The sequence below is a fragment of the Aulonocara sp. 'chitande type north' Nkhata Bay genome, linkage group LG13, assembly GCF_057382095.1.
Source record: "Aulonocara sp. 'chitande type north' Nkhata Bay isolate Kocher_YH1m ecotype deep benthic linkage group LG13, A_spYH_male_GT1.1, whole genome shotgun sequence".
In the NCBI taxonomy this organism is placed as follows: domain Eukaryota; kingdom Metazoa; phylum Chordata; class Actinopteri; order Cichliformes; family Cichlidae; genus Aulonocara; species Aulonocara sp. 'chitande type north' Nkhata Bay.
In genome coordinates, this window is record NC_141356.1 from 9,876,288 (window position 1) to 9,889,094 (window position 12,807).

The 12,807-nt window shown below is 43.3% G+C and overlaps 1 protein-coding gene across 2 annotated transcripts in view; it reads left to right on the forward strand.

Moving 5' to 3' along the window:
- LOC147315670 (striatin-like) overlaps positions 1-12,807 on the forward strand; it is a 28,037-nt gene that overhangs the window by 13,534 nt on the left and 1,696 nt on the right. Inside the window, exons 2-16 of one of the 2 annotated variants that reach the window (XM_086258633.1) lie at positions 175-278; positions 2,482-2,555; positions 4,386-4,464; positions 5,474-5,638; positions 5,802-5,937; positions 6,036-6,198; positions 6,926-7,036; positions 8,904-9,047; positions 9,159-9,295; positions 9,872-10,047; positions 10,534-10,581; positions 10,668-10,789; positions 10,882-11,049; positions 11,142-11,282; positions 11,795-11,983. In XM_086258633.1, the coding sequence (XP_086114759.1) occupies positions 175-278; positions 2,482-2,555; positions 4,386-4,464; positions 5,474-5,638; positions 5,802-5,937; positions 6,036-6,198; positions 6,926-7,036; positions 8,904-9,047; positions 9,159-9,295; positions 9,872-10,047; positions 10,534-10,581; positions 10,668-10,789; positions 10,882-11,049; positions 11,142-11,282; positions 11,795-11,983 (1,957 nt within the window). The remainder of the gene's footprint in view (positions 1-174; positions 279-2,481; positions 2,556-4,385; positions 4,465-5,473; positions 5,639-5,801; positions 5,938-6,035; positions 6,199-6,925; positions 7,037-8,903; positions 9,048-9,158; positions 9,296-9,871; positions 10,048-10,533; positions 10,582-10,667; positions 10,790-10,881; positions 11,050-11,141; positions 11,283-11,794; positions 11,984-12,807) is intronic. The other variant, XM_086258635.1, reaches the window with a different exon arrangement.

Consider the following 12,807-nt stretch of genomic DNA (forward strand, 5'->3'; position numbering starts at 1 on the left):
TAGTCTTGACAAAAGAAGTTGTTTTTCAGATGTGAGGCAACATCTGAAAATCTCTTTGACGTCGTTAACTAATATCTAAGATGGCAAAACCTCTGAGACGTCAGCTCTATTTATAAAAGCAACCACTGTGACTCTCTCAGCTATTTACTGACAGTCCTATTTTTGTGTTTTCAGGCCCAAATCGCCTTCCTGCAGGGGGAAAGGAAAGGCCAGGAGAACTTGAAGAAAGACCTTGTCAGAAGGATCAAAATGCTCGAGTATGCGCTGAAGCAAGAGAGGTGAGTGCCCTACCACCCACTTCTTCTGCAGCCCACCCACAGCACACACATACCTCAGCAAGTCTCCAACAAATGCAGTGTTTTCAGGTTTTATAATAAAAAAAAAAGGTTCCTGCCACTGAGACTGTTTTAAGGGGTACCGTAGCTGTGTCAGATTCTCACTAGTCAACAAAGCATCACGTTGGATTTGTTGATAAAGATTCGAACCGCTGTGTTTCAGCCATATGCCGTGTCGCCTGCTCAGCCACGGAGCTAAACTGATGCTTAAAGAGTAGTGGGCTTTCTTTGCCTCCCCCCCCAAAATTTCCTCTTATTTTCTCTGTCCCAGTCTGATGTCTCAGCTGGTGTCAGCAGAAGCAGAGTGCTAGAGAGATTCCCCCGAGTCCAGCTGGTGTTATGTCTCCAGTTGAGAGCAAGTGTTGGCATGAACGCTTTGTATGCTGTCAGATGCTCATGGCTGCACGGTCCCCAGCAGGAGGACAGAATTGGAAGGAGTAGGAGTCCTCTCTCTACCAAAGGCGAGGTCACCGTTGGCACGTTCTTTCCAAGACGAAAGGGCGATGCAGTAGTAGTGGTAGTGACAACACTTTGCATTTCCCTTTCTCTTTGAAGCATGGCTGCACACTGGAACAGAGATGTCAGTGATGTCTACACATCTCTATTAAAGTGTCTCAGCCACCGAGCACATTACCCCAGCGGGGCTTGAAGAATTAACAGTCTTTAAACTGATAAAATAGGCCTCTGGATTTTTGTAAGTGTGATTTAGTGCATTCTTTATGTAGCCAGGCACTCGGATCACTGTCTCAGCAACCACACAGGATGTATGTAACTGCTCTGTGGCTGACAGTCGAAGGCTCTGATTGTGTTTGAAGCCTGTGAGCTGAAGAAGCATTGCTGAACCAAGACAGTGAGCAGAGTCCTCCCTGGATAAGTAAAGGTTAAACACAAGAAAGTGAAAACTGGGGTAGGTAACAAATGAAATGGCTGGCTGCAGGTATCATAATTAGATCTGGGAGCAGGGAGATTGTGTAGGCTAATGAGGGCCTTAACACAACTGAGTTAGACAGGTGTCAGAATGGGTTAGCACTTTCTCGTTCCTCCGGTCACCTCAGAGGTTAGTTATATTTTGCCTCCATGCGCTCTGCGAGGAGCATCGTTCTGGGTTTGAGCGTCAGATCTTTTTCTGGCTGTTTGCAGCATGTATTTGTCTACTTTTCTCCAGTGAGATCACTACAGACGTTGCCTCTGGAGCAACACTTAACCCAGAATTACTACCACTATGCCTGGTTGCTAAGCAACCGGTCATGTCTCCGAGGGTATCTCAAAGCAATATCAGGAATGGCTTTCTGAATGTAGGGTGTACCCAATTTAAAATGAATTAGATTTTGATGGGGGTTGCTTCACACCGCTCTCATGTGATGGTTCCTCTGCATCACAGACATGAGTGAACACAAGCGCTCCTTGTGTGGACTCCACTGTTGTGGATGCGTGTGAAGCCACTGGAAGAAACTTCACGTCATTATTGCGAAAGCTGAATCACCTGAAACTGTGATGTCATCACTGTATGTGTAAACTGCATTAATGTTTATCCGTTTTGAACAGCAACTGGAAATGTCAAACAAATTAAATAAAATTTCAGCGACTGTAACCTAAAGGCTTGTAGAGTAAAAGGTTATTATGTCAGTTGGCATATATTATCCCCCACAGCTGAAAAAAACATTAGTCACTTAATTGTTTGTTAACAGAAAACTGATTAAGTCGTCTTTTTTGGTTTAAAAAAAAAAGACAGATTTACTAGTTTCAGCTGCTCAAATGTGAATATTTACCTGTTTCCTTATTTGTCTCTAAACATTCAAATAATTTAATTTGAATATGTTCACTCGTATACAGGAGACTACGATGAGCCGATAAATGCTGGAAATTCGAGTTCAAAGCAGTCCTGTTTTATATACTGTCAGAAATATGCTATTTAATGATTCGGTACACGCTGTCTTACGTTTCTATTACAAGTGTGCCTCTTGTTTAAGCTAACCGGTCTGTGAGAAGTAGAACAAGTTGCAGCTGGGCCGACTTTGGGAGCTTATTATGCAAATATTGTGCATAATGAGTTTTTTAAATAGCTTTTTTGGGCCGTTTCTGATCAATCCTGTTTACTTATTTGCCTCTGTCCCCCTTTTTTCTCCTTTCTCTCTTTTACTCCCAGAGCCAAGTACCACAAGTTAAAATATGGGACAGAGTTAAACCAAGGTGACATGAAGCCTCCAAGCTACGACTCGGGTAAGTCCATGGAGACCCAAACGGCCAGCTCCACCTCCTCACACTAAATCACTGTGATTGTTGAGTTCACATACCTCTGGTGACAGGATGGTTACGCATGCGAAGCTCCTGCGATCGTGTTGAATCTTGTTTGTCTCGATAGATCTGTTCAGAAGTTCCTGAATAGTGAAAGATTAGGTTTCGTTGCCATAGTACAAATATTTCATTCTAGAGCATTTAGAGGTTTTTCATAGAAACCAGTCCCTGAGAAATGGTTAGGATTATTCAGGGTGACAGTGACATTGTTTCTGGAAAACCGATTTCTAGAAACAATGTAATTGGAGCTGAAACAGTAAATCAGTAATGAGTTTTCAAACAGCACAAGTATTACCTTGCCGTAGCCTCACAACTGCGAGAATGTGCTCCTTTTCCTGTTAACTTATTTGTTAATCTGCTTGGTAAGCTGTAATGAAAATGACTGCTTTTCTTTAATGCTGTGAGAACAACAATCAAAACAGAAACAGTCCACACAATGAAAGCTACTAGTGTTGAAGTGAGGGGTGCAACTCCCTCTCAGCTCAACATAGATAAGAAGTCCTTAAGAGCGTAGAAATGTGAAAATGTAGCCATTTCTAGTTCAACCTGCTGATGGAAAGCAGCTACACAGTTGTTGGAAAATGAGCTCGATGCTTGGGAATGTACATCCAAGAATTCTGGGAAATGCAACCAAATCTCTTTGCATGACTAAAACCAAGTTAGAAGAATTCGCACAAATTAATCTTTGATGCTGGGCATCAGTTCTCCATCTCTAGCGTGTTTTCCTTTACCTTATTTAACAGCAGCATCACTCTGAAATCTGCATGCTACCTGTTTCTTGTTATATTATTATAGTTTAATTGGCCTCTCATGTTTGGGTCCACTGCCATCGTTAAGTCAGATTGGGATATTTCCTCTCCTCATCTCTATTCATCAGAGCTCTTGAAAGCACCCGAGCCCTTGAAGTGTTGATGAATGAGAGGAGGTGAAGGGGAGAGGTGTTGGTTGATGGGGGCGGGTGGGGGGAGTGAGAGACGAGAAGTGGGAGGTGTTGCTGGTGTGGTGGCACACCTGCCCGCTCATCACCCTCTTGAATTAGGCATGACCCAGTTTTTAAGGCACTCTCATCTCTCTGCCCTGCCAATTCCACCCTGCAACGCACATAAATACGCACACTCTCCCACCCAGTCTAAACCTCATTAACGCGTCTCTGTGCTCCATGCAAAATTCCCAGCTGACTCGCCAACGGACTGTTGACTTAAAGTATCAAAGTGAGCTTTGAAAACCTTCATTGTTTGTCATAGAAAGACGGAGCGTGTCGGGCTGGATGCTGGAAGCACCAGCACACGTTGTTGATCTTTCTAGTATGTCATGAGACGGGTGGGGCAGAGACGAGTCGTTTCAGCGGTGTTAGAATTCATCACACGACATCAAATGTTTTTGCTTTAACGTCACGGAAAAAGCTGGTGACAGTGAGTTTTTGAAAATCCACTTTAAAGTCAAAGCAGCATCAAAATCCAGTTTGTCAAATGAACAAAAATTTTTAAAGGATGTAAATATTTTGTTTAAAGCTGTTTTGTTTTGTTTGTTTTTTTAAGTGAGTTTATTAATAAATCAACTCGTTTTCACTGGAACGATTCAAAGAGAAACCATACTCTTTTCTCTATAAGTGTGTTTAACCTTTTATAGACTGAAAGAAACTGAGTACACGAGTGTATGGTTGCTGTGATTTAGGAATGTCTCGGTCGTGTTTACAGAGTGGAAATAATGTCTGTTTGCGCTGCCCTGATTTGTGTCCTCCTCGTCTCTCTCCAGACGAGGCCAATGAGAACGAGACTTCTGGATCGCTCAACAATCAGCTGTCCTGGAAACAAGGCCGTCAGCTCCTCAGACAGTGAGTGCACGCGCTTTTAAACCTCGATCAAAAAAACGGTCTTCAACCCAGAAACCTACTAAACTCGCTAAAATTAACTGCACTGAAATCGACGTCTTCTGTTGAGAACTGAAATGTCCAAATCACTGGAATGGTGTGCTTCCAAGCTTATTAATTGCTTAATCATTGCTGGAGGCAATTTTTTTTCCCTGGCAGTTGCACATTGCAAATCAGTTACGTCAAACTCATGACAGCCTTTCCCTGAGTCACATGCACACCTTTTTTCTGCTGTTTCTTCACTGTGTTCAAACTCAGAACCGAGAAAACTGAAACCCTTTTGTAGAAACACGTAGAATGGGCCCGATAAGCAGAAAGCGTTGGTTTGAATCAAGTTTAATCAATTTCCAACCTCTGCTTACATTTCTCTGAGATATTTGTCCCTTGTGTCAGTCTACTTACTATGGGCCAAAAAAGAAAGTGTGGGAAAGGGCTCCCTCACATGGCCAGCAGCCATCATTACCTGCTCCGTGTGTTTCCTTTCCTCTGGTGCACCCAGCACACTCAAGAGTGTGGTTATCCTATCATCCTGCTCTCTAGTCTGTCATTGTAAATAAACCAGACACCATCAGGCAGCCTCACACATCATCTGCCCCAACATGCCGCCTGATGATGCAGCCAATTTATTCACGAGTTCGTGTCATGGGACAGATCAATAATGTGCTAAAACACCCCTCCCTTTCATTCAGTCACCCGCTCAGATTGCTAAAGCTTCTTCTGCGTCCCCACAGGGCAGGTGTAATATCTGATGAGTAGCTTGTCGTGGTGAGACTGTTGACTGTTAGAGACATTTTTAACAGCGAGAAGTGCTTTTGTGTCTTTCATGGTGAGGTCAAGACAGTAAAAGTAACGCAGCCGGGTTAATTTTGTCTTTCTTTGCGTCACTGCAGGACTTTACTGCTGCACAAATATTACTTAAAAACTTGGGGGAAACCATATGCATCCATATTTAAATCCTCTTACTTTGTTCCAGGTACCTACAGGAGGTGGGCTACACAGACACCATCTTAGATGTAAAGTCCCAGCGAGTCCGAGCACTGCTAGGACTAGCCGGGGATGGAGCTGGAAGGACAGGGGAACGCACGAGCACCGAGCCTTTGGTCAACGGGACAGACGCAACAACAAAGGGCACCAGAGGGTGAGCATACACCCTTTAAGGGTGTCTATACACTCCTTGTATATCACAGAATGACTGAAAATGAAAGTCAAATAAAGCTGATATAATGGAATTGAAAGGCTTGCTTTAAAAGCATAGTTAGTGCAGCTGTGTGTTTAATGCATGAATCATTCTCACTCAACAGGAAAACGGAGCTCTCTGACACCAGCGCTGTACTGGAAGCCTTCAAGTTCATTGAGAATGCAGCTGCTGAGTTCAGCGATGAAGACGAGGAAGAGGAGAGCGAGGGGAAAGACAGGACTAACGTGGAATCGAGGACGGTAAGAAACCAGTCGACCTTCCCACCTTCTGTTCTCACGTGTTTTTGCAGAAGTTGTTACTATACTATTAACAATGGCCGGCAATGATTTCCCTGCAGATCATCAGGAAGAAGCCTGCATCGTCTACGTCGCCCGCCAGTATGGACACCACTGAGGACCCTGACACAGAGGAAGTGATGAAGGGCTTCGACTTCCTGTCTAGTCCTGACGAGATGGACACCTCGCCAGAGACTAGAGGCACCGGGGACGGCACAGACTGGGGTGAGTCACACGTTAATCACCAACAGATCAGAGTTTGGAGTGGATGACACTATTAGCCAGACACTAGATACAATTAGAGCAGTTATGATATCAAAATGTTTCCTTTTTGTATTATCTGTGAGTAAATGTAAAGATCTTGTTTTCAGTTTGGTGACCGTTCATGGAGTACTTGTCATTCACATATCATGCTGTGGTCATTAGTCATGATGTTGGGAGTTTATGTTTAATCATAGTTTCTTATCCTTTCCGCCGTGTGTTCCCATAGCCAGCCAACCTGTGACCACAATGTGCATCCCACTCCTGTTTGTGTGTTCCCGGTGTATCTCACTGATCAAAAAAAATGGGCTTAATGTCATGCTGAGGTGTTTTCTTTGACTCTGACCACAGATCTTAGTGTTGAGTCATCTGTAAACCTAAAGTCAGTACACTAGACTATGCATGAGATGATTTTTCTGGTCAGATTTAGCACTGAGAACCCGCCACATGACATTAACAAACCTGCCATTACTTTTACATAGACTGGAAAAGAAATCGTGAGCAGATTAAAAGAGATGCCTGAAAATGCTGCTCCCAGTTATGTAATGTCAAAGGTGCTCACCTCAGACCTTCTGCTCTCCTGAGGGAAGCCTCCAGGAGAGCATGAGCCTTGGCCCTGCGAGGCAAATCGGGCCTCGACCAGGCCAGTTCCTCAACAGCCTCTCGGTCTGGTTTTGTTCTCCCTGTGTAGAAAAGGACGAGCAGGTTCCCATTTCTGAGGCCTGGGACGTGGACCCGGGCCTGATAACCAAACTCAAGGAGGAGTACAAAAAGGAGCGCAAGGGGAAAAAGGGGGTGAAGAGTAAGTCCTGTCGGGCGATGCTGCCTCCCTCCCTCTCCTCTCTTTGTAGAGCCTGACTTTTCCTGAGCTAAGCCAAAAAGCCTAAAATCAAAAACAAAATTTCATTTCCGTCTCTGGCTGCTCCTCAGTTTCATTTATCTTTTTGTCTCTCGTCTTCTTCGTCTTTTCAAACTGATGTCTCTTCTGTCTTCTGGTGATCATTTTCCTGTCCAAACTCATTGTTATGCTCAATGCATGTTTATCCCATTTAAGCTTTTTTTTTTTTTTTTTTAAGCCGTATTCATCTTCTCCTCTACACTGTCAAATATGAGATTAATGAGTTAGCCGTGACGATAGGTCCATCTGTGTCCCATCTGGGCCAGCAATAGTACCCTCAGTCATCTGTTTCTGTATCTTCTCCAGTCATAATAACATAATCCTCACCATCTTTACCCTCATCTGTCAGCCATGTTGATGCAACAGTAACGAGTAATTTTGCCGCTGCCATAAATTGATGGCAATTAAACGCTATTTTTTTCAGTGACTCAGTGAAGTGACTCAGCTGAATACTACAGCTCTCATAATGGCAGCCCACTTCAGACCCATTCAGCCACTGAGAGCTCTTAGATTTCACATTTGTTTTGAGACCCACGCTCTGCTTTCCTGCTGTTGTGATTGAATCATGAGATCAACAACAAGTTTGCTTCACTTTCTTCTGCTCTTGACTGTAACACCACTTTACACAGTTGGCTTTTTTTCCTGCTGTGTTGGAGCTTTATCACTTTGGTGCCTGTGTGGAGGAGATCATCTGGCACTTTAAGAAGTAGTTTGACATTTGGGGGGGGAGAAATATTTCTACTGGGCTGAGAATTCAATTGTACGATCAATATACTCTGTTATCCATCTGTTGGCTATAAGCAGCATAACAGCTGCCCTTCCTCTACGGTAATGTAAGGAAACTGAGCTACATCCACCTCTGAAGCTAATTAGTCTGTTATGTTTTGTTAGTTTGACCCATTCAGAGACCATTATATGAAAACAACAGGTAAGAGTCAACAGAGCTTTCCTCCCATTGGCAATCTTTTTAATATAAACAGATATCTGCATATTCATTATTGACCATCTGGTTTGAGCAGGCTCCGGTTGCTCGCAGAACATGTGTTGAAACAAAAGAGGGATTACATTTAGCTCTAGCTGTTAATTGCCTTTTGTTTATTCCAGAAACCCTGAAAAATGGGCTCAATTCCCAAATGAATAGACAAGCCCATGGCCTGCTGAAACCTCATATATACAATGTATAACATATTTTACACCCAGTATAAAGGCAAATAGATTAGAAGATAAAGTCCACTTCCATGTTTGCGTGTCGTACACATCCCCAGGGACTACCTCAAGTCTCTGCAGGTTCCCTGGCAGCTGCTCTGAGCTCAACTATTGCCCTTCTTTCCGGACTGTATGCTAAGCTAAGCTGATGCCTGCAGTCTTGCTTTCTGTCACAAGGAGACTTTTAAAAACAGTCAAACGACTTACTTGAACAATCAGGTTTAATCCTGCACAGTAAACACTACATATACATTTATATATTCATTTATCACGCCTCAAAACGCAGCTCTATCTGAAGTTACCCTCTCCACACAGCACACCCTTTGGTGATGAATGCGCCTCAGCAACTTCTCTTTTTCTCATTTTACGAGGTTTTTTCTGGTGGCTTCTCTTCATTTTCCTTCCTTTACAATCAGAGTTTATAATTTATTTTCTTGCCTTTTAATGCTGCCTTCCTTCCGTCTTTATCTGCATTCTTTCTTTCAGCCTGTAGTTGCAGCTTTTTGACAAAATATTTTTATGTGTGTGTTTTTTGTTTTAACTCTTAACCTGACTTGCTAAACAGGACCCAATCGATCCAAGCTGCAGGACATGCTGGCTAACCTTCGAGATGCAGAGGACTTATCCCACATCCAGCCTGCACCCGCCCCTCAATCCCGGCCCAACGTACCCCGATTCAACGAGCACGATGCAAACCGAACGGATGAAGGTGCTCCAGAAAAAATACCAGCAGGATGTAGAAGTCAAACAATAGATCAGATAAAATTGCCCACAAAGTTATCGGGTTGCATGTTTATTTAATTGCTTGTTCTTTTCCCAGTTGAGTCGCTGACCTTCCCGCCCACCTCAGGGAAGTCTTTCATAATGAGCACGGACGAGGCCATGGAGAGTGAGCTGGGCCTGGGGGAGCTGGCTGGACTCACTGTGGCCAACGAGGCCGACAGTCTCGCCTACGATGTGAGTAGGAAAACACAGAAATCATTCAAAGACTCACAGGACCACTTCTTCAGAGAAAACTACTTCCTTATGTTAGCTTATGTGGCATCCTGCTTTCTTTCTCTGATCGCAACAACATTGTCTAAGTCACAGGGGAAAAACACATCAAAAAGCTGTTTTTATAAACTGTTGCCAACAAAATGTAATAAAGATAAAAGATCTTTTTAGATCACATTTACTGCAATAATATAAGTCACGTGGCTCCAAAAGTTTTTGTTTTTTTTTGTTGTGTTAAGATGGGCTGATGTTTATTTTATGCAAAAAAAGGATGTTTATCAAAGTACTGAAAAATTAACAAAGATGTTAAGTTGTTTTCATGACAGGCAGTAAATAGTGACAGTTATGCTGCCTTTGAGGGGTTTTTTTAATCATACTTCTTTTTTTATATATAAATCTATGAAACTGTTACTTTATGCTGCTAATAAATAAACAAAATCCTTCGCATCCAACTGTGGCTCTGCTCTGAGCTGCTGCTTATACTTTATGAAGCTGTTCATTCTGCTGATTGGATGCTGAGTTCTGCCATCTTCTCTTCAGATTGGAAACAACAAAGACGCCATGAGAAAAACATGGAACCCCAAATTCACTCTGAGGAGTCATTTTGATGGGATTCGGGCTCTGACCTTCCATCCCGTGGAGCCCGTCCTGATCACCGCTTCAGAAGACCACACGCTCAAGATGTGGAACCTCCAAAAGACCGCTCCTGCCAAAAAGTACGAATGCCTTTACTCAGACATCACCTCATCCTTTGTTTTTGTTTTTTAATAATTAAACGCACAGACGCTCTGAGCTCAGCGTGTCGTGCTGCAGCAGCAGAGCGACGCTGATTAAAGAGAAAAGCTCGTCTGTTTGACTGGAAGCTCGTAAGGAGTGAGCTTGTCTCTGTTGCCGTGCCGTCACATGATACAGTCACAGGAAACCGATCCCATGTGTGACAAAGAGCTGACGACACTGCTTCCCAAGACTTGTTATTGCCGTGTCACAACTCTGCAGCCCACACACAGTCTGGTAGTGATTTGGATTTTAGGAAGCTGAAGTCATTTTTAAGGGGAACAGTTACTGTGAATAAGACAATTAAACAGTGTGATGTCAGCTCAGTGGTGCAACGGCACATTAAAGCATTTAATCAAGTCTTTGACATTTATTCTCTGCTGGTTAGTTCTGTATGTCATAATAAAATGCAAATTGTTTGTCTGCAGAAGTACGTCCTTAGATGTGGAACCGATCTACACTTTCAGGGCTCACAGGTAAAAAACAACAAAAACAAAACACGGCATGAATAAAAGTTTGTGTTAGTGCTGGTTTAATAGATGATTCATGATTTACACCACAGGGGTGCTGTACTGAGTGTGGCGATGAGCAGTACAGGGGAGCAGTGTTTCAGCGGCGGTGTCGACGGGACTATTCAGTGCTGGAACACCCCCAATCCCAACATCGACCCCTACGACTCATACGGTAACAGCCTCGTGGGTTTTGTTGTAATTTGAGGGTTTTCTAATCAGATCACGATGTCTGAATGGAGTTCTTCTTCATTATTTCTCTCACAGATCCATCTGTGCTGCGAGGAGCCCTGAGCGGACACACGGACTCTGTTTGGGGTTTGGTGTACAGCAGCGCACACCAGCGCCTTCTCTCCTGCTCCGCGGATGGGACGGTGAGACTGTGGGACGCCAACACCACCTCACCTGCCCTCGCAGTATTCAACGAAAACAAAAGTACTGACTTTACTCGTCTTGCTTATCCTCGTTTTTCAACATTTTGTCAACTGAGCAGGTAAAATAATTTGTTTGTGTTTTTCCTGTACCAGAGCTGGGAATTCCCTCCTCGGTAGATCTGGTGTGCAGTGATCCAGCTCATCTGGTCACATCTTTCACAAACGGGCAAATCGGCCTCTTCAACATGGAGACCCGTCAGCTGGTTCTCAGTCTGGAGTCCAATTTGGAGCCAGGTAGGTTTGGAGCTGTTGGTCACTAACACACCAACACTAGCACAGTGTGATAGCGGTGGAGGAAAAACCTTAAAAGCTTATCACCAGTAAAAGTTTTCAGGGGTTGAAGCTATTTTTGAAGACATGTTAAGGCCATAATAAAGGGTCTTTACTAACATCTAGTGGTGGCTGAAGGAAATAAAACGCTGCTGTTGCTTGTTGTCCAAACTAGTTTAATTTTAGAAAGATCTGGAGATAGATGTTAATGTTTAGTATTTGTAATATGTGTTTTACAACACTAAATATGCATTTCAGCATCAAAAAAACTTATGAGAGGTCTACAAAACTAAAATTGTATTGTACATGTACATTTAAATCCATAATTTATATTTATGCCAAGAACCCTGATTTGTAAATTTTTGAAAAGAGATTTTTTTTTTTTTTTTTTTCCCCCCGACCGATCATCCCTTTAGTTATTCTGCTGTCTCATAGCTGCTGTTTTAAAGTCCATTGTGCTCATCTGTTTTCAACAGGCACTCCCTCTCACATCAACAAGGTCCTCAGCCATCCCACTCTACCCATCACCATCACTGCGCAGGAGGACAGACACATCAAGTTCTTTGACAACAACAGTGGGAAGCTGATTCACTCCATGGTGGCCCATCTGGATGCTGTCACCAGCTTAGCAGTGGACCCTAATGGACTTTATCTTATGTCAGGCAGTAAGTACCTTATGAATCTCCCTATCCTAGATTTAATTTACCAAAACTAACATTTTCTGGTTTATTAGGTGGATTCGCCCAACAGTGTGTCGGCTGAATTTACTTGGAAACATTTTAGATGCGTCTGAAGTTAGAAGAAAATATACAGTGTTTAGAATTCTCAAAATATTCACCAAATTTCCCCTTGTGGGACAATTAAAGGATTATTCTCTATAACACTGTTATGGGTTACTTATAAGAGTGTTCATAAATAGGGATGGGTATCGTTTACGTTTTCCAATACCAGTACCAAACCGGTACTTTTGAAACTGTGCCGGTGCTCGAACCGGTGCTTAAAGAATGGAGAACACAGAACGTAAATTACACATGAACAACATTAAGCTACTCACGCAGAGAAGAACAGCTGCTGCTGCATCATCATCCGTCATCATTTCTGCTACACTGGCAGGGCTAGGGGCCAGGACTCTCCTCTTCGGGTTCTTGGGGGATGTTGCTAACTCCGGGTCCGATAACAGGCACCCACACCCGCAGTAGATGTGGTGTGAGGTCTTGCATCAAGCTATCAAATACAGTGCATTTCTCGGCTTTTAAAAAAACTCAATGCGTCGCCAGGTGTTTCATCAGATTCGAGGTGTTACCTCCTTTGCACAGTATCACCTTAAAGCACTTGTTGCTGCTGAGTTTGCATCTTTTGCTGTGAAGTACAGCCAGGGCATTTTTAATCTGTAGCTCTGCTCTAAAAGAACATACGTACCTGGGCCCGCCTACTACGCTTGCAAAGGTAAAATGATTGGCTAGAATCCAAAGTGTATGACATCTCAGTA